The 21757-nt window shown below is 31.7% G+C and overlaps 1 protein-coding gene and 1 long non-coding RNA gene across 2 annotated transcripts in view; one reads left to right on the forward strand and one right to left on the reverse strand.

The window, feature by feature from the left end:
• Positions 1-381: 381 nt before the first annotated feature.
• LOC143075878 (nacrein-like protein) lies at positions 382-18565 on the reverse strand. The gene is made up of 9 exons (XM_076251463.1): positions 18388-18565; positions 16313-16477; positions 13412-13587; positions 10704-10796; positions 8063-8098; positions 7274-7406; positions 3247-3485; positions 1801-1878; positions 382-712 (listed from the first exon to the last, which is right to left on the reverse strand). The coding sequence occupies exons 1-9, from the start codon at positions 18542-18544 to the stop codon at positions 674-676; spliced, it is 1116 nt and encodes a 371-aa protein (XP_076107578.1). The 5' UTR covers positions 18545-18565; the 3' UTR covers positions 382-673.
• A 334-nt stretch (positions 18566-18899) lies between these two features.
• The window catches only part of LOC143075891 (uncharacterized), a 57243-nt gene continuing 54385 nt past the window's right edge, over positions 18900-21757 (forward strand). The window contains exon 1 of the long non-coding RNA XR_012978453.1: positions 18900-19149. This is a non-coding gene — a long non-coding RNA (uncharacterized LOC143075891). The remainder of the gene's footprint in view (positions 19150-21757) is intronic.

Here is a 21757-nt window from a genome sequence, read left to right on the forward strand (position 1 = left end):
TGTCTCATTAGCACACATGTCACATCTTCTTATATCAAAGGAGTAAAATTTGGAACATGATACGCTTTGATCGCTGCTTAACTACCTTGTTTTTTTTTGGTAAAGTCCTTTCTTGTCTTGAATTAATATGTAGTGTTTTGTAATCAGATGTTTGTCTTTTGGTCAAACATATTATTGTGCATGTTTCTTTGATTGGTTGTTTAACATCTGTTTAGTGCAAAAAGTCGATATCGCTTCTCAGTTGTCATGGCATAATGTTTATAAGCTATTATAAGCTATTAATTATATTGTAGTGATATACGCGGTGTTTGCTAATCAAATGAACGCAAATACATAGTGTCTGTATCATATAGCTCAATTTAAGGTAAGAAAACTAACACATTTGAAATATAACAATGTTATTTATAATGAGTTTATGATAAACGAATATTTTAGGTACTCCGTAGATTACTAAGGTCACCTATAAAAACCATGTCGAAAGTAAAATTCAAGGATTAAAAGATAACAATTTTATCTATAACATGTATGAGTTATGATTAACGAGCATATTCAGTATTCAGTACATTGCTAAATTTTAATGCTATTTTTAACATAATATAAAATATGGTGGGATCCAATTCCTCATGACTTAAAATGCCATCTTTAGTTTATGTGTGTCTATTGAGTATAAATTTCACTTCAAATAACTGCGGTAAACAGGTACGTTCATATTCTGAAAATGAAAAAAAAAGAAATATTAATCAAGGTTGGTTTTTTTTTCTATCAACCATCTTCACAATCTAGTTTTTTGTTGGAAAAGCATTACAGGGATTAAATTTACATTTGTAATGTTCCCTTTGTTTGAACAAGTCTCACAAAACATGCAGATGTGTCGCTCCTCGTGTATTTATACAATAAAACCAAGTTTCATTATTCTATGTTTTGCAGATCAGATACAAGCAACTAAAGATGGTATTAACAGAATTGAAAATTCAATACATAAAAAATAATAGTGTTCCTTTTCTATGTTTGTTTTTATGAAAACCATCTCCTTGTAGTGAATTTATCAATTTATTGTGAATCATCTGTGTATTTATTGACTGTTTGTTGTTGCTCAAATGGCATTTGATTTGGGTACTCTAACATACGGAATAGTTTAAAAATATATTTTAAGCAAACAAAATTCATTGAAATAACAAAAAACGAGGCTTTTTCCACAGGCAACGAGTAGGTGAACGCGTTGGCAGATGGTTGGCGGTCCTTTTTACACGTAGCTACTTGAACTACGTTGTCCTAGCGTTGCTTTGTGTATTGTGTTCACGCATTTCAGTGGACAAGGTGAACAGAAATAGATCAAATACAGATAACAAAAAAATAAACGATGTTTTATTATTGATTTCTTTGACATTGGTATCTTAACTTTTTTTTATATGTATATCTAAGTTACATAGGGTAATCATCCTTTTTTTCAAAGGATACGGTTTGATAGATGAAGGTGTTTTTATATTAAAATAATTTGAAACTTCAAATTGAGATAAAAAGTTGAATTTTGATAAACTAAATGTTTTACAACAGATTTAACATACGCAATTTCTTTTCGAAAAAATCCTCAATATTTTCAAAATCTTCATAAATGTACTGCAATTGAATTACAGTATTCGCGTTCATTGATTCGCCGACCATTTCTCGTTTGCATGTATTCTTACAACGCAGATATAACACCATGATGTATATGAAAGAATGCAACAAAACGTGCACAGGAAGGAAAATAGTCAAAACTGAATTTTAAAGAACATATTTTGTACATAAAATAATTTTTACCTGTTGAGGTCTTCTCGTACCAAGTTGTGGTAGGGGTTTTAAGTGTGAATCTTCCACCAATTGTAACATTTTAAAAGCCTACAAAAGTACAATTGAAACTAATGAATTACTAGAAAATACGTTGCCAATGAAGTCAGGTATGCCAAATTTTCTTTTGAACTTTGAAGCATGATAAAGCAAAACTATACTGTGCCTCATTCACATTTATATTGAAATAATGTGTTTCGACATGTTACGATTAATATTTATTAGAGTTGATGAAGACTGAATAACACGTTGCTAGAAAAAGATAATGAATGTATTCTTGTTTTATTTTAATTTTAGTTTCTTGTGTACAATTTGGAAATTAGTATGGCGTTCATTATCACCGAACTAGTATATATTTGTTTAGGGGCCAGCTGAAGGACGCCTCCGGGTGTGGGAATTTCTCGCTACATTGAAGACCTGTTGTTGACCTTCTGCTGTTGTTTTGTTCTATGGTCGGGTTGTTGTCTCTTTGGCACATTCCCCATTTCCATTCTCAATTTTATTAAAAAAAGAAGGAGAGGCAACAAAAGACAAAATCATAACAAAATCAACGAATGGACTAGTTATTGTATTGTAAAGCAAGTTAAGTATACAAAACAGTTAATATAACAAAACACTTCAATTTAAACAACGTGTACCCCATAACAATCTGAAATCGACCGAGATGGTCTGAAAGGATAGAGGTGCATGTTTTGTGGTTTATGAGTAATACTATTTTCGTAAGTATTTGACACAAGTAATTCAGCTTAATTTAATTTATCAGTATCATAAGTTTACTCTAAACAGAATGTTTTTAACCAGCTTGAAGTTGTACAATATACTCGGGGTTTTCAAGACTCAATTTTGACGTTAGATTTATTAATTTCCCAGTATTTGCATTTCAGGAAACATAAATACAGGCAACTATTTAAACAGGGATACGTGTCAAATTATATATTCCACTATCATATTGAATAAAATTAATCGTCAAACGTTTAAACAACTTGGGGTAAAGAATTGCAAGCATTAACAAATTTCAATAATATTAATTAAATATATATGTCGTACAACTACATATTATAAATATAAATGTGTGTATATCCAAAGACAATACGAAAGGAAAACAAAAATAACAGAAAACCGGTTAACGAACATTGGTAATGAATGCTATTAATGTGAATGTTTGGGTCTATGTGTTGAAAGCGTCTCTAATGTTAATATTAATGGTTATGTTTAATCACAGGTAATCATTGTGTATTTATATATAGACCTTACTTAGCACCCGTTTAGCCGCATCATTGTGGTTAAATTTAATAACAACAGTTTTCAAAATCTTGGTTTGTGTGCGTTTTGCAGGTGACAGCACTTGTAGAAATTTCTCTATAAAAGAGAATCTATCTGCTAACTAAATTCATACATTGCGTGTAATTGAATACTTGCCTTGGCAGAAACTTTAATTGGACATTTATAAACAATCCACTGTACAGTTTCATAACATGGAGGTGAAGTGAGAGATCCTGAATATGTGTAGAAACGATTTGTGTCATATGGAAGGACATCTAGTGGAGTGATACCTTCAAATACCCTAAAAGGTCTTCTATCTGGCTCTTCTTTTTCACATCTATTTTTTATAAATTCTTTAGTTGGTGTTTTACCACACCGGTTGTACCAACACTTTTCTATAAGGAATTATAAAGAAACGATTGAAGGCAATACCATGATTATGATTACATGTACTTGATCATGTTACATCTATTGGTTTATTAATTTGAAAGTATATTAAAAAGCTACATTTGCTCTTTCATTCTTTGACACTCTCTTGATCTGTATGATTTACCATATGATCATGACACATAGATAAATGTTTTAGGGATGTTCTGGTACCTGGCCGTTTTTGGCACAACTTTTTTGAACTTTTGGTCATCGATGCTGTTCAACTTTGTACTTGTTTAGGCTTTCAAACGTTTGTATCTGGCGTCACTAGTAAGTCTTGTGTGGACAAAATGCACTTCTGGCGTATAAATTTTTTTAAACTTGTCGCCTTTTGTTAGCTATTTTTCGTGTGTCTCTTTGTCAATTGTGTTCTCCTATTTATTTATATTGTAGTCCTGAAATGCTGTGTTGTCATTTTAATGTTATTTTTCACATGGCCATAAAAGAGGGAGGTTTGGCATGCCACAAAACCAGGTTCAACCCACCATTTTTTTTTGTTTTAAAATGTCCTGTACCAAGTCAGGAATATGGCCATAGTTATATTATAGTTCGTCTCTGTGTGTGTTACATTTTAACGTTGTGCTTCCGTTGTGTCGTTTGGTTTCTCTTATTTTTGAGTGTGAATTCACATTACTATAAGACGTGTCACGATACTTATCTATCCCAAATTCATGTATTTGGTTTTCATGTTATATTTGTTATTCTCATAGGATTTTGTCTAATGCTTAGTCCGTTTCTGTGTGTATGTTTTACATTTTAATGTTGTGTCGTTGTTCACCTCTTATATGTAATGCGTTTCTCTCAGTTTTAGTTTATTACCCCAATTTTGTTTTTTTTGTCCATGGATTTATGAGTTTTGAACAGCGGTATACTACTGTTGCCTTTATTTAACATGTATATAGATCATTGCAGTCTTATATATCTGTAAGATCAAAATTTATAAAATTATGCATCAGTGTTTCATTTGTTCCAGGTACATGTCCGATATGTATTTATATGTTACAGTAAATTTGTATAATCTGTGATTATGTAGAATCCCTGATTTTTCAGGGATTATGTAGAATCACTAAACTCATAAGTGATTATATAGATTCCCTGAAAATGACCAGTGATTTCACATAATCACTGAAAATTTTGATTAATATTCTAAAAATTCCCTAATATGATTTCAGGGATTATCAATAATCTGAAGATCCTTTGTTTGATAACAAAAAATAACGACATCTCATGTATGTTTTGTCAAAAGCCAGCGTCAAATGCACATGCATGTTCAAATTGTAAATCGACAGTGTATGTTATTTGTGGTAAAGCAAATGGTGAAGAAGGTTATGGGACATCTGTTTTTGCTTTTTGTGTTCAAATGAACAAGAAATACAAACCGAGAGAACTATGTGTACAGAAAAAAACAGACAGAACGAATGATCAACAGATTGAACAAAATTTTAGAGGAGGCTGACATTGGTTGTAATGTTCTGATACCAATCCAATTCAAAATGTTGACAGAGGAAAGGGAAAAACATTATGACCATTGTTCATCAAAAGACTGAAAAATGATATCGCTTGGCCACAAAACATGATATCCTGTTCGGATCATATACAAGAACCCAGTTTGAGTTGCTGATTCCCTTCAGCTTGCTTTGTTACCTTCAGATATGTGTACTGCAATTTTTTTTACCTAAGACGTGAAGTAAAATCCGATTCAATATGTGAAGGACAGGTTTTTTTTAAATGTGGATGTTGCGGTAAAAAAGGTGTGAAGCCAACAGATGTTCATGTAGAAAAGCAGGGGTACGAGTGCAATAGTCGGTGCATCCAAATTTAGTTTGTAAAAATAAATGATTGTTTTTAAATATTGTGCTTGACATTTTAAAATATGGTTTATAGTGCCTAACATTTAAATATATAAATATATTGTGCTTGTCATTTTATTACATTGTGCTTGACATTTTTTTACATTGTGCCTAACATTTTGATATTATCAGGTTATCATTTTAACATATTGTGTTGAAAATTTTACATTGTATGTAAATAATTATTTTTTAATATGGTTCTCTAGAATAAATTATTTAATTTTATTTATTCTCTTTATAAATGAAACTATTTCTTCATTTCAGTTATGCATAACGTTTGTTCTAGTGTTTATACATAATCCCTGAAATTTTCAGTGATTATATATAATCCCTAAATTAACCAGTGATTCTACATAATCCCTGAAAATTTCAGGGATTCTACATAATCACTGATTATACAAATTCACTGTAACATATATATAAAGTATAAACGTATGTATGTCTCATTAGAACTCATACTTCATCTTTTATATTCAATTATATACATATGCCTGCTGCAAGTTAAAAGTATATTATTCAAAGCCCCTTACCGCATCAAAAATTACCTTTGTAACAAACAAGTACCAAATTGAATAAGATTTCTTTCGCGATTTGTTAAGACAACACCCTGTTAGTTAAACTTCCGAATATGCATACTATATGATGTAAACCTCTGTATGTAAATGCTGCACACATCATCAACAAATAATTAAGACAGGGTGAGGTCGTTCTCCAAGAGAATACACCTATTTGATGACATTTCATTTCGATACTGAAACCTCTTCAACTCTGACGATATGTGATTTGTTGTCTTTAAACATTCAGTCAGAACAGTCTTTGAACAGGGATGTTTTTTTGCGGTTGTTGAATTTGAAGCTACCGATTCTGGTTACTACTCAACAAGTATTTTTACATCCGTACATTCAAATATTTAGGTACGAGAGTTCCTTATCAGGTAAGTATTAATAAGATATGCAAAGCAATACTTTTTTTGCTGAAATATATATATATTACAAACCAAGGGGACTGTTTAATAGTCGTTTATTTTATTTATCAAATCATGACTCACTTGTAACTCCTTTTGAGTCATATTTAGAATAATGATTTTAAGGCCGAATACTTGTTGCCTTCAACTAAGCTTAGTTTATTCCACTTGCAGCTGATAAAATTAGTATATTGAGGCCCCTCATGGGGGGTCCTAGTAATCACATAATCACCATTTTTTTGCCAATATAATCACATAATCATTAAATATTTGCTTATCTTTAGTAATCAAATAATCATAAACTAAAAATACAGTCCTAGGTAATCAAATAATCATGAAATATTTGGCTTAATAATCAAATAATCATTAAAAAAACGGCCAAGTAATCACATAATCAAAAACCCCATGAGGGCCCTCATCATTATGTGGAAATATTTTGTCCTTTCTTTATTCGTTACCGAATCGAAATTACTCATATTTATATCAATATGTAACACTTCACAAAACAGAGCCGATTGATACAAAGGGACATTTAAACTCCTACCTCGGAAATAAACTGACAACACTAAATAGACAAATAATGGTTCACAAAACACGACAAAGACAACACGTGAATGAGCATCACGAACCTCACCAAGAGCTTGTTTTAATGGCTGGTATTCCGGAAGGGGAAAAAGGCATGCGTACGAAAGAATTTGCCTGATTTGTCCTTATCGGAAACCTCAAACTCGAATATTTGAATACCAAATAAGTATACGAAACTGATGATTTTAAGAGCTACGTGTTAATGATAGAAAACAACTTTATTCGAGGTAGTTAAAACGTATTGCCTTTTAATTTCTAAATGTATAAGCGAAACACAAAACAAAATACAAACGTATGTGATTTTCATTCAGTATTTTTGTATTCAGTCTAATCAAATATATATCTTAACTCTTACTTGGAAGTGAAAGGAAGGTCCAGAAATCAGGGTTTATCGATGCTAGTGGGTAACGTCGAACTTTTTCATAATATTTTTCCATCAATGCACTAAGCCTCCTTGCATATCTGACTGTACATGTTTCTTGATCACACTACCAATACAAAAAAAAAATGCATAATAAGATTTAAACGATGAATTATACAGAAAGTAGAAACACACATCAAGTCTTTTCAGATTTATATTAAATGAATACAAAAACGTTACGCATTTATTTAATACTCCTCTTAAAACATATTTAAGATATTCTTTTGTTACTATGTAATTCTCTGTCTTAACCTATTCGATTTTTCCATATTCGAATAATAGCTAACACAAATTGCAGACGTTACTTCTATTTGATTGTGCAAAATTGAAATTCATGCTAAAGTTTAATGTAACATTTTGCAGCATTACATTTACTTACGATTATATGCAAATACTTCTAAATTGCTAATTGTACCAGTGAGTTAAATACTAAATACAAGCGTTGTTAAGATTATGTGATCCCGCAACTCAAAATTAGAATGGGATACCAAATTATAAATTAGGATTTAATTGTTTACAGTTAACAAAATGTAAACGCAGTGTAACTTGCCGTATCCGACAACTGAGTATTCCAACATCAGTATTCTGACACCATGCTTAATTCGACAACTGAGTATTCCAACATCAGTATTCTGACACCATGCTTAATCCGACATTTTTTTCTTATCCCAAATTGTGTCGGATAACACAGGTTACACTGTAATATAATAGTGCACAACTTACCCCACATGCATCATTTTCCGGTTTTTGTCCATATACCTATAAAATATATATGACAGCTTATGACCTATGACATGGGACGTGCTGATAAATTATTCTAACAATTAACAAAAAAAAGCAATCATCCCTGAATAGATAACCATCGAGTTCGATGCATTTCCGTAAAAGAAACTTAAGTGTTTAATAGTGAACATCATTAGTGCGTTTATATATCAAATGTTATTTCTAGGTTATCCTGCACAGTGACTATCACTTAGACGCTTTATTAACTTTTATAGTGCAGGGATACAGGCTATTTCCTCTATCTAGTAAATGACTTCAAAAAGGCGCTCATAAATGACGAGTTTTTTTTCCGGTGACGGACAAACTCGAAAGTGGTCTATTGAATTATACCTGTCACCTTGAATGAATATACAGTAAATCCTGTATAAACCGGCCAGCTACGGACTATGAAAAAGGGCCGGTTTGGCCAGTGAGCCGGTTTATTCAGGTTTCCGCTTTGATCGGAAGTAAATGACTTGTGACGTCCGATATTTTGCATACAAAGTTCTGTCTGGTTGTAAATTATATCTGATAAATTTAGATACTTTCACTTCGTTTTTCAATGTTTACCTTTGCATCATAATACTCGCTCCCGTTATTTAGATTGCGAGAGGAGATTTTTTATTTACCTCATGATCATTAATTTGAAACGTCGGAATGGCCGATTAAAAAGCCATTATTTTATCAAACGTAATTTCATCACTATCGAAACATTGTCATACAGTGTATAATACCCATTGATTGTTGTCATCCGGGTGTTTTTCATTATCAGGGTCATTCGTTTAGGGGTTCAAAAAAAATGAAACTCGGATTTCGAAATCACAATGTAAATTTCGTACTCCGCGTTTTAAACAATGTTAAATTCGTTTATCCAAGTTACAACGTAGGTTCAATCTGATATATATTCGATGTGTCTTTTCTTTAATTGACACCTTTATGCTTTAATAAATAATACAGCTCACTACTGTACGATTGTAAGTTCACAGTTTAACCCCTGACTAAATGATTATCCTGAAAAGCTATAGTGTATAAACAAATATGTTTTGATTGCATATCGACCATTGAAATTAATTAGACAAACCGTTTTTGACAGGTAATAATTAATGTAATTTAGAGTATTGGCACTGCTTAATAAGACAGGAATTGGGAATACACCGGGTCCGGTTTACAAAGGGTATTTTAAGAAAGACTTTGAAGGGGAAAAAATGGGACTTTTAACTTTCGGCCGGGATGGACAGGACACCGGTTTATTCCGGGTCCGGTTTAGTCAGGTTTGACTGTATTTACGATGGGATTATTCAATAAAACTGACTATAGTAGATCTAGCATTGTCTTTGTCTTCTTTGTCTACGCCTGCGCAGGTTATTTTTAAATAAGATATACATACATCTAAGTATTGTCGAGGATTTAATGTTTTGATAATTTGTTTTTTTTTACGTTTTTATCGGAAGAAGAAAGCTGCGGATTCGTGAGAAAACTTAATAATTAAAAATTTCCAAACCGTGTCCAACGTGTCCACCGAGTATACCAAGTATCAAGTTCGAATTCCCACCACCTCAGTGTGATAGTTTATTGAACAGAAGCTGAACTACAATGACCTTTCGACGAGGGTTAACACTGAACAAGGAAATATTTGATCATCCGATAAATTGGTTTTCTTTCATTACGGAACCATTTTCAATGTCCTACAATAACCAAATGAGTACAAAGAAGTAAGACGATTCCAAATTCCATAAGGAACGACATCAAAAGTTCAATGTAGCATAAAAACACTGAATTCACATAATTTTTTTACAGACCCCCCCCCTTCCCTCCCCTCCCCCCACCAACACTTTTCCCCCTTGTACCTGTAAACTTAATTTTGGAAAAATTGATTGACCAATATGAATATATGTAAAATCAATGTTAGATAAACTAAACTTGCAGAATTTTAACCCATCCCACCCCATTTCAGTTTGTTTTTTATCCTACATTGATCTTCTGATAATGTCGTCCTTATGGCAGTCAGGAGTGCATCACTGATGCAGATTGCCCCCTTTGAACTTTGTACATGACAAACACTGTCAGGAATACATCATTTAAAATACCGACAGTCAACAAACTTATTACAATTTTTATTAGATATATTAGGTGTACAATGTTGTTAAAAAAAAATAGATTTCCTGTATGTTTTAGTTGTCAGAGTACGTCTATAGTATGAAATATATGCCACAAATAATACGTTTTCATGAGAACATGACAATATTGTCAAATGGCATCACAATTCTACTTTAACTTCCTTCGTATAATGTAAACTTATAACAAATAGAAAATGTATCATTGACTTCGGCACAACCGAAATGTTTTGAAAATTGTTACTTCAATTACGTTTTGACATACTTTGTTTTATTGAATAACAAACATTATTCCATATAAGTATTATTTTAGTAGGGTTTTCTATATGAATTGGATTTTAAATAAAAAAAGCATATTCACCTCAGCGAATATCAGTCTTTCAAAAGTCAATAAAACCGCATATTGACCTTATCAAAAGACAATAATTGTATAATATTTGTTTTCGTAATTTTTTTTTCAATTTCTAGATTTAGGATTAAGCTCTTACCTCTACCATAACACTCATCACTACAAGTCCCCTTTTCTTTGATTTAGCGTCAGTAACATCTTCATAGTCTTTGTCGTAAAATACTACTTGAGCCTTAAATATAACAGTTTAATCATTACATTCATTTTGGAATTGTTACTATCAAAGACATGGTCATGCAGGAGGATACCGCATGTAATCTCGTATACGCAGGTTCAAATCCTTATCAAGGGTCACCCACAGTAGCTTATTTCATTTTATCTTCAAATATGGTTTCGACGGTTTCTTTCTCACGAGCAATCGGCTTTGGAGGTTGATAGAACTATGAAGTGTTTAATACAGACGTCTTTTATAAATTAGTAATATTCCTATGAAAAAGTAAAATCACAAAAATACTGAACTCCGAGGAAAATTCAAAACGGAAAGTCCCTGATCAAATTACAAAATCAAATGATAAAACAAATCAAACGAATAGACAACAACTGTCATATTCCTGACTTGGTGCAGGCATTTTCAAATGTAGAAAATGGTAAGTTGAACTTGGTTTAATAGCACTAAACCTCTCATTTGTATGACAGTCGCATCAAATTAAACATACGGAATATCATCAAGATGGCATACTATGAAAATGTGATATCTCTTTGATTATTGGCATATCGCCACTTGATTCTATGAACATAATTATACATTTTAGTGTCTGCTTTTACATCCAGTAAAAATAGGCAGTATTTGTGAAACACAGGTAGATAGCTAAAGTCATGGATTCATTGAGTGAAAGAGTAGCATAAGTAAATGCATCTGAATTGTTTAATTATTTTCTGGATTAATATTCATCAGGAAAGCTCAAAATCTTTTATTGTAAATGTTCAGTTAGCAAAAAGTAAAATCAGCAAATTCTGAACTCCGAGGAAAATTTTGGCTGACTAGATATACATGTACTGTTTAATTTGAGTAAAAATGATATATTTACAAATAAATTGAAATGATAAAAGAGGGAACACATCTGATACCAATAAACAAACTGGTATTGTTGTGAATTAATCTTGCAATTATGTTCCTGCATCAGAAATTCAAATCTGTCTTACAATTGTCAGGGTTCCATTTGTTAACAGTAAAATGATTTTACTAGTCAAACCTTTATCATTCTAATCACAAACTTTTCTAATCATTTGCTTGATAATAAATGCACGTTTTTCTTAGTTTTCTGTTTACTTTCATCACTAGTAGAGTTTAATAAACCTGTTTACATAATAATGACAAATAATCATGAAGCTGTACTAATTAAATCTTTCTTTTATCTCCATTTGAGTTTAAGGGATTGATGAGATATACATGTATCTATTTTTTAATCTGATGGAAATGACAGTCTAACAATGCTAGTAAACGTTTTTAATATCATATGCCTTACCATTGACCGAAATCATAATCAAACATTTCTGAAGCTATATTTCCAATAACATATAAAAAAGAAGATTTGGTATGATTGCCAATGAGACAACTATCCTTAAGAGAGAGAACAAATGACACAGAAATAACAAATGTAGGTCATCGTACGACCTTCAACAATGAGCAAAGCCCATACCACACAATCAGCTATAAAAGGTCCTGGATTGAAATTTCAAGCGAAAAAACTAACTGCCTAATTTATGTACAAAATTTGAATGAAAAAAACATGTAACACATAAACTAACGACACCCACTGAATAACAGGTTCCTGACTTCGGACAGGCACATACAGACAGAATGAGGCGGGACTAAACGTATTAGCGGAATCCCAACACCCTCTTTATATAACATGAACTTGTGCAATGTATATATATACAGTTATCGACAAGAATGTGTATATGTATATAACAATAATATTTAGATTGCTTTTAATTTACTAATAACAAAATCTATATTAATACCAATAAAACAATATTCATTGATCTAAGTTACAGTGTTTTATTGGTAACATTTTAGAATAAGTATATTTAAAGAATTCTTAAGTTTACCAGGAACGTTTCTAAATTTCCGGGCACGGTAAACACGGAAGGGTTTAGTAACGGTTTTAAGTAATTTAAAGAAACGAAATCTTTGACATGATAATTTATCAGTAATACATAGATTACGTTCGTTAAAACTAAAAACGCCACAACAGACACGGGTATAGCGAACGAGTTGTGAAATATAAACACCTTAAGATGGTGCCAAAAAAATATCAATACAAAAAGAGAAAATTAACAACAGGGAACGAACCATTTTACATTTTGTCGTAAATTTTAGTGTGAGGTTTCCTCGTGAAAAAAAACCAAACATCTAAATCTAGGAAAGGACAGTACTAACCATTTAAATTCGATTTAATTAAAGTAAGTTCCTTTCGATTAATTTCAGCAGTATATTAGGATATGTTTTAGTTATTTAACGAAAATTATCATCAAGATAAGTGTTGTTGAATGTATCAATTAAATGCAATGGTATTATTCATGCATATTATTCAAGCTAAAGCCTTAGGTTTTGATACAGATAGTTTTGTTCTGGTAATTCTAACTAAATTCCGAAGGTAAACGTCCATACATTTCTAGTTGCGTTTGATGTTTCACGCTCGTGTTAGGTCTAGATGTCTCCCAGATTTGTAAATGCCTTCTTCCCGTTTTCTTTTTTTTTTATATTATTTGACCTGTGTCTGAAAATCGTTAGATTTATTATTCCCTTTTTATTGTACTTCTTTTAGTGATAAAAATACTTACCTCCATCGGTTTGAATACGTTGTCAATAGAATGTTCAGATCCATTCTTTTCATCTTGCCCAAGTTGAACATGTATCTGAGCAAAATTATACTCTTTCTGTCTTGGTCTCTCTGGGACATTACGTACAGTTATCTCGTCATCGTATCTTTCATGAACCTCGAAATACGGTGCATGACCTGTTTCGTAGAATCAAGAAACGAGAGGTATGAATTTGATTTGATTTACTGACAGAATGTTATTTTATTATCAGACATCTTCTCATACTATTGGGGTTGAGCATTTCTGAATTATAATAAATCAGAACTTGAACTATTTTAATGTCCGATATGTATGAAGGAGTGTTTATTTTTAACTTAGTTATATGGAGGCAAATTCCTGACAATGAGTGGTAGTCTTTTTAACGGACTATACAATAGGCAATTATGAGAATGAATACCCTGTCGTCTTTTTTTTTTTTTTTTTGCATACATGTGTATTGTGCACATAGATTTAAATGCAAAGCAGATCTCTTACAAAGTATGATGTAACGTCACAGTCGAACAGTTTTCATTTTTTTTATATAAATATCGTATACTGATCAATATAATTAACCATAACTAGTTGGGCATTCACTATTCAAATACATTTTTCTAATCTTAAATCACAGGTCTGCAAATTGCATACCACATGTATCACAAAAGACATGGGGGTAACAATATATAAACAATACATAGCTGAGAGGGTGATAGGACAGATTATTACCACAATTAGACATTGTTTTGAGGGACAATACTCCGCTATGTCACCCTCTCAGCTATGTGTTGTCTAATATATAATACTGAATGCCATATTAGTATTTTTTATTTAACAGCAATAATAGTTTACTAATGTGTCACATATTTGTTTTTCTTAAATTGTAAACGTATTTGTTAAATAATCACCTGAGTTGGAAGCAAATAAGGGGGACCCGATTTTTACAGTCTCATTTGTTCGGGAATCGCAAAGGAGGAGAAAAAAATATCATCTATCTTTATACACATCATCTATCTTTGTACAAATGTACATGTAATTATCATCTATCTGTATATATAAATCACACCATACATAATTATCATCTTCATTCTCTGCAATTGTGCCAGACAAAGGCCATTTTAAAATTGTATTTTTTGTACAGAAATATAATATATCTATACTATTAAACGAGAAGACCTCATTTTGGGTGTCGCTTCTCCTCCTTCCACAATTAATTAATCATCATGCCTATGTGTCCTATAGGTAACATGTATAGTCGCATTTGTCATCCATTCTTATGATCATTCAGTTGGGGTTATTTTGGGATAAAAACGAAAAAGAATGCGTCCGGATATTTTCCCGTCATTGGACAAAACTTTAAGTCAGATTAGACTTCCGGTTTGTATTTTTCTTTGAATATATACGAAGACTATGATTAAAGTATATAAATTTGCTTTCTGCTATCATTTTGAGTTCTAGCATGTATCATCTTTACTTAACGTGTTTCAGTCTGGGTTATTTTGGGAGGAAAACGAAAATGAATAATATTTGCTATTTACTATCAATTAGTTTACAGTGGCGGATCCAGAACTTTTCATAAGGGAGGGGGCGCTGACTGACCTAAAAGGGGGAGCGTTCCTCTCATGCTTCAGTGATTCCCATATAATCAACAATTTTTTTTCAACGAAATGGGGGACAGGGCCCCCCAGGCCACCCCCTCTCTTGGGATCCGCCTATGGTTTACTATCAACGGCGGTCACTATGGATATATTTCTGTATACTTACATACATTTACTATGAATAACTGTATTTGTTATAATTTACTATAAATTCCAATGGTTATCTTGGGGGGGGGGGGGTCTTTACTATTCAGGGCGTTCACTGATGTATATATATATATAAGTACGGTAACCTTTGACTTTTGATACCCCTCCTGAAATTCTCTGTATAGTAAGTAAGTATATATGCATATTTATAGAGTACAGAAAAACAGAAGGTATAAAAATCGGTATTTGGAAAATAGGGGAGGGGAAAACAATGTGCCCAGTCCCTAAGTACCTTTGACTTTTGATACCTCTCCTGAAATTCTCCAGTCAGTATTTTTTTTTTACAGTTTACCTACGCTCTATTTCCCCGCGATGTCACGGGTGTGTTCTAGTATGCATTGTAAAGGAACGAATGTTGACCTTTGGGTGTCATTTTTGTCGAAAGGGAGCAATAATTTTCAGAATTTTATTTTTCGTTTTACGACACAATTAATCAAATATTTTTTTATTTAAGATTCAACACTTCGAGGTATGGGGTAGGAAAAATTTGCAAGCAGAATATGTATTTTTTTTATCTTCATGAACAGAAATTTATTTCATCAAATTTGGGATCAAAATATTTTTAAGGAATGAACCATACCCCACATTTGAAACTGAATGGTCGTTCCCAGAGTAAATTTTCATATGTCCAAAGCTTCATGTATTGATTCGAATTCGTCTGATGTTTATACCGTTCTTGCTTTTAATTAATACTTGTTTTTAAAGGACGAACACTTAAAGTACACCTCATATTGAATATGTAAAGTCACATTAGCTAGACAAACTTTATGCACATTAGAAACAATACAAATAAAAAATATAATTCTCTCAAACTATGTTGATCTGAATATGTTTAATAAAATCACACAAGTCGTTTCAAAATGCCTTGCTTTTCGAACAATTTTGTAAAAAAAAGAACGTGTCGGATAATCAAGTCGGAGTCAGAAATAATTCATCGAATATGTCAAAACGTCATAATCAAATCTCCATTCATAACTAACATTTATTTCGTTTTGAAAAAAAATTAAATTACCCAGTCCAGTTAATCAAAAAAAGTTTTGATGACTGATATATTAAGCTATGTACAAAAACTATTACTACTAACCATTATTTCGAACGTTTGCAAGAACTCTTCTAAGTATCTTTTCGAACTTTAGCCTAGGATATCTTTTATAACGAGTTAAACCTGTGTTAATGTTGATAGGTGATTGGCTCTTCTTTGATGCGCAGGTCGTCCAACATGGATGAACTTTACACCAGTTATCTGGTCCTGAAATCAAAGTATTGCATCAACATGGTGTTTAATATTGATTTCTTCTTGGTTGATATAAACATTATCCGAACTTGGCCTTACTTAAACTGATTTGTCATAAACATCTGTTAAAAGCAGTCAACCAACATATCTCATAAGCTTAACCGAGTTTATTTATTAAAATACACCTCTATTATATAGTGATGAGCATATATAAATTTCCTTACTGACGAGCCAATCATTTATACTAACAACTCAATTAACAAAATAATCATATTTATTCATCAAATATTGCTTATGACAAATCTCATCAAGAGTCAAGATTCCTCTTGGAAATAATGAGATCATTTAACTAATTAACATATACAAATTACAATGTGTTCTATGATACGAGTAATTATTATTATTATTTTTCTTTTTCACTTACAATAACATTGTACGAATTGATTTATATTTATGAGTGTCTACTCTATTGTTTAATTCATTTATCAAAATATTATACACATGGACATTTTTATTCTGTGCTCAGATACATTATATGACTTGTACATTGCAGTATCTACAATGTGTATAAGATGATTGAACAAGTAATAATTTCTCTCTGATTTTATAACCAAATGTGAGATTCTTGTTTTTCCTATCATAAGAGTGTTGCTGCTCACAAAGAAGATATTAAATCAAGAGTTCCAAATGGTGAAGTTGAAATGATCCCTTCGCAAATTTTATGGACGACATCACCAGTTGGTTGACAATGGAATAACCGTTTCACAGATAATGTAGTAAATGTTCCTTTCGTCGTTACAACAATCTCTTTCCCTTATCATGAATGTGAACTACCGAATTTGACTATTTAACGAGTTTGTAAAAATATGAGCCACACGACGGGTGCCACAAGTGGAGCAGGATCTGCGATTAACCCCAGTTTTTGGTTGGGGTTGTGTTGCTAAGTCTTTAGTTTTTTTATGTTGCGTCATGTGTACTACAATGTTTTATCTGATTGTCTTTTGCAGTTTTAGCCATGGCGTTGTTAGTTTATTTTTGATCTATGAGTTTGACTGTCCATCTGATATCTTTAGCCCCTCTTTAATATATATATTTGCTTACATTGGATAACCAAATGCCCGTACTCGAATCGTCTATTATTAATAACGTCAAAAGTATTGATGACTACAACAATTTATCAGTAATTTCGTGACATTGTCTAAGTGTGATTATGTAGAAACTATAGCTAATTCATTTACAGATCGTGGAAAGTAGCGACTGGTGTTGTACAAGATGATCCATGTATACGACACATTATTAGGTAGGTGATACATGATTGTATCCTGTACGCGATTGTCACGCACAAACAGGAATGCTGCAGCATTATTTGATAATTTTAGGCTAATCCAATGGCGATATTCAATTTCCTAATATACTTCAAACATATTCATTGGAAAGTGAAAATTCGTTCCCGTTGTATCCTATTGCTAGTGTTGTATCATGTATTTTGCCCTTCAGTAATAATTGTCCAATAAATGGTAATATAAATACAAGTGTATAGAAAAATAGACAAGCCATATAACACTCTTAATTGGAGAAAGTTGTTTTGGTGAATATGGAAAATTTGAAGTTTTTTTCTATATAAACAGTAAATAAAAACAGAAACACCCAAATCCAATAAATGTGTTAATGCCATCAAAGTAATTACTGATACCAAAATCTTTTTAGGAGACACATTTTGAGTTTTTAATTCATATGCTATGTCGTGTATATCTTGTAATGACTGGTAATCATATTTTTTCTTTGTAATTAGCCAAGATAGCTTCAAAGACATTTGATACTGCACCACTGCGCACTAGTGTGACATTTGATTAAAGACTTCATTACCTTTTGTATTTTCAGCACTGACTTTGTCATTTTATTTTTCTTCTTATCTTATATCTTACCTTCACATAAATTGTTGTCGTAACTGAAATGAGCCTTGTCTATGTCTTTATAGCAACATTGTTTCAGAGATGGAGGTCTAACACCCATATATCCAACTCCATCAACGAAGGACACTGACACTGCCGCAAGGGTAGCGCACAAAAATGTAAGTTCCATACTGTACAGCCAAATGGACTATATATGAGGTCGCCCAAACCGTTTTATTCTATGATTCTTCAAAATGAGGCGGGGCCTACGTATGCATTTAATAAATCAGGATTTTGTTTATAAATATATTTGCAGTGTTGTGACTAGATTTTAGAATTAAATATTGCACAATCCGTTCATTGTGTAAAGGTTATTCCTTTAACCTTATAACTTCAATTTGAAATATGTATCAATTAATTTATGTACATGTGTCACAAGGTTCATTAAAGTCATACGTGCAAATACTTAATCCAATTTCTACTTTACATGTACATATATCGCCTTCAATGGACCTATTTGATATTATAAAAGTATGATGGTATTGCCATTGTACTTATATCATTTTATTAATCCAGGGGAAACAGTTTATTACATTCCCTGTTATCTGTTTTAACGCATTTGGTTTTGCAATCAGGAATCCCTTTTGACTATTCAAATATGACAAATACGCCGCAAATATCCAATGATGAACCTGGTAGGAAAATTACTCAATATCCTAACTTGATGGCGGAAAATATTAATGTGTTTCTTAACTGGTGATGCTTCATCCATATTTCAAGTTTTCTTCATCCCAGGTGAGTGACTGTTCTACTTAAGACAATGTTACAGCTAAACCATTATAATAGGTTCTGTGTTCTATTTTGTGCCGAACTATTAGATCTAGTAGAATCTTATTTATATTTGGAAGTTACGTATCAATTATAATTTTACTCCACCAGAATACTTTTGTCATAAATAGGCGGTATATAGGACAAATAACAGTGTTTGTGACGCATTAAGCAACAGTGTATCTTTATCTTAATATTTAATAGAACATAATTCATTCTAATTTGTTGCTACTTATTTATTGTTGAACATTTTAATTTCTCCTATATACAACAGAACAGTCGTAACATTTTATACATTTATTCAAATGGGATTACTTTTATGATACAAGAAGTATTCGCTTATGCCTCTAATTGTACATCATTTAAACTAAGCTCAATTTGCCGCCTAAGAGTAATAATTCAGTCAATAGTAAAACAAACTACTAGTATATAGAAGTCTGCGGTTCAGAAATTCATGTTTTCCAAATTGTAAATATATAAAGCTAGTATTTCAACTTAGAATTATTTTAGATTATGGATTTTTCTATAGTTTCTTGTGCTTGACATTTTTAATAAAAACGTGTATGTTGACCATTTTAACTGAACGAATACACATTAAATCCTCCTATATACAACAAAACAATCGTAACATTTTATACATTTATTCAAATGGAATTACTTTTATGATACAAGAAGTATTCGCTAATACCTCTAATTGTACATCATTTAAGCTAAGCTCAATTTGCCGCCTAAGAGTAATAATTCAGTCAATAGTAAAACAAGCTACTAGTATATAGAAGTCTGCAGTTCAGAAATTCATGTTTTCCAAATTGTAAATATATAAGGCTAGTATTTCAACTTAGAATTATTTTAGATTATGGATTTTTCTATAGTTTCTTGTGCTTGAATTTTTTAATAAAAGCGTGTATGTTGACCATTTTTACTGAATAAGTACACATTTTTGTTTTGGAGCTAGCTTAAGACCGTCACCAGGTGCGGGATTTTCTTAAAGACACACTGCTGGTCTTCGATTTTATCTTGCTGTTTGGTCAGGTTGTAGTCTCTTTGAATCATTATTTTATGATCGAAAATGTATATCAATTTTTTTATCAAATATTACGTTAAAAATCACAAAAATCTATACAATATGTACTTAAAACATGACTTAAGCTTCTTGCCATCTGTTTAATCATTCATTCTCAGAAACATAACTTAATTGTATGCACGACCTTACGGCTTTGACCAAGTCGGGAAAAATATCTACGTCACTTTTGGCTCGTTGAGTGCAATTCAACCATCTGCCTTTACTTCTAGTCAATGTAGAAAAAACTAACAAACAACAATGCACACAGAAGAAGTCCGAGTCCGATGCCAGAATAGGTAACACCAAAAACTAAACAAAATGACAATGAAGCACAAGTAAACAAGGGCCTACTACATGTATGAGGAATGATAAAAGAGTTTCGCAGAAATTTTACTTAAATAAATAGACGAAACAAATGAAAGAAGAGTATTGTCTTCGTATTTGGTTTGCATACAACGCGAAAAGGAAAAATTTCACTCACATCAATTTTCGTGAATTTAAATTCATGTGAATAACACGTGAAATTCTCTTGAATTTCACCTTAAACGAGCTTAAACGTGAAGCTCACATGAATCTATTGTTAAAATGACGTGCGTTTCACGTTAAGATCACATGATTTTTTTTTCACGTGAAATTCACATAATTTTTTTATATAAAGTAATTCAAATGACATCTAAATTATCAAATTCAATTAAAATCTTGAACTAATACCAATTTTTTAATTTACGTGAAATTCACATGAAAATGTTCACATCAGTTTCGTGTATAACCTCGCTTGAGGTGAATCTCACGTGACATTTTTCACATGAATTTCATGCCAAATTCATATGAGCAAATGTTGCCTCTGTACCTATAAGACAAATTAAATCATTATTAACAATTTTGTAATGTTAAAACTTTTAAACATGTGTTTTAATGTAAATTCGTTATTTTGTATTTCATTTAACTTCTTTCTGAAACTCAGTATGGTACGAAGCTATTTCTTTTTTTCACATGCACGCACAGCGAATGATATAAAGTCGTTTATTAGCCTCTTGTATTTTCTTTCGTTGCCAAAGGGTAGGTTTTGATAAGGCCCTAAAATGGTATAAATCACAAATTTTTTCAGATTTTTTTTAACAAAATTGCAATGAATCATAGCTAGTACAGTGATAGATAGAAAATAAATAAACCTTTTGTTGAAATAACGTACCTGTGTTCTATTCAGGACGTCACAAATAATGCTCATTTTGATTTTCCGACAGAAATTTAACGAAAATTGATAATTCTCATCGATTATTTTACTGGAAACAAAGAACACATATGTCGACAAGTAAGACCATTTTGAAATAATCTTTGTAAAAACATCTTGCATGTCTTACTTGAATATTCAGTTTGTCGACGCATGCGCTCTATGTTTACTGGTCCTACATTTAGTTTAAATCCGGCCAATTTAGTCGAATTTGGCCAAAATCTCTTTTTGACTTATTTGGGATTCAACAACAACTCCTTCAGAATTACACTTTGACACAA

This window comes from Mytilus galloprovincialis, chromosome 5 (genome assembly GCF_965363235.1).
Source record: "Mytilus galloprovincialis chromosome 5, xbMytGall1.hap1.1, whole genome shotgun sequence".
Taxonomy (NCBI): Eukaryota; Metazoa; Mollusca; class Bivalvia; order Mytilida; family Mytilidae; genus Mytilus; species Mytilus galloprovincialis.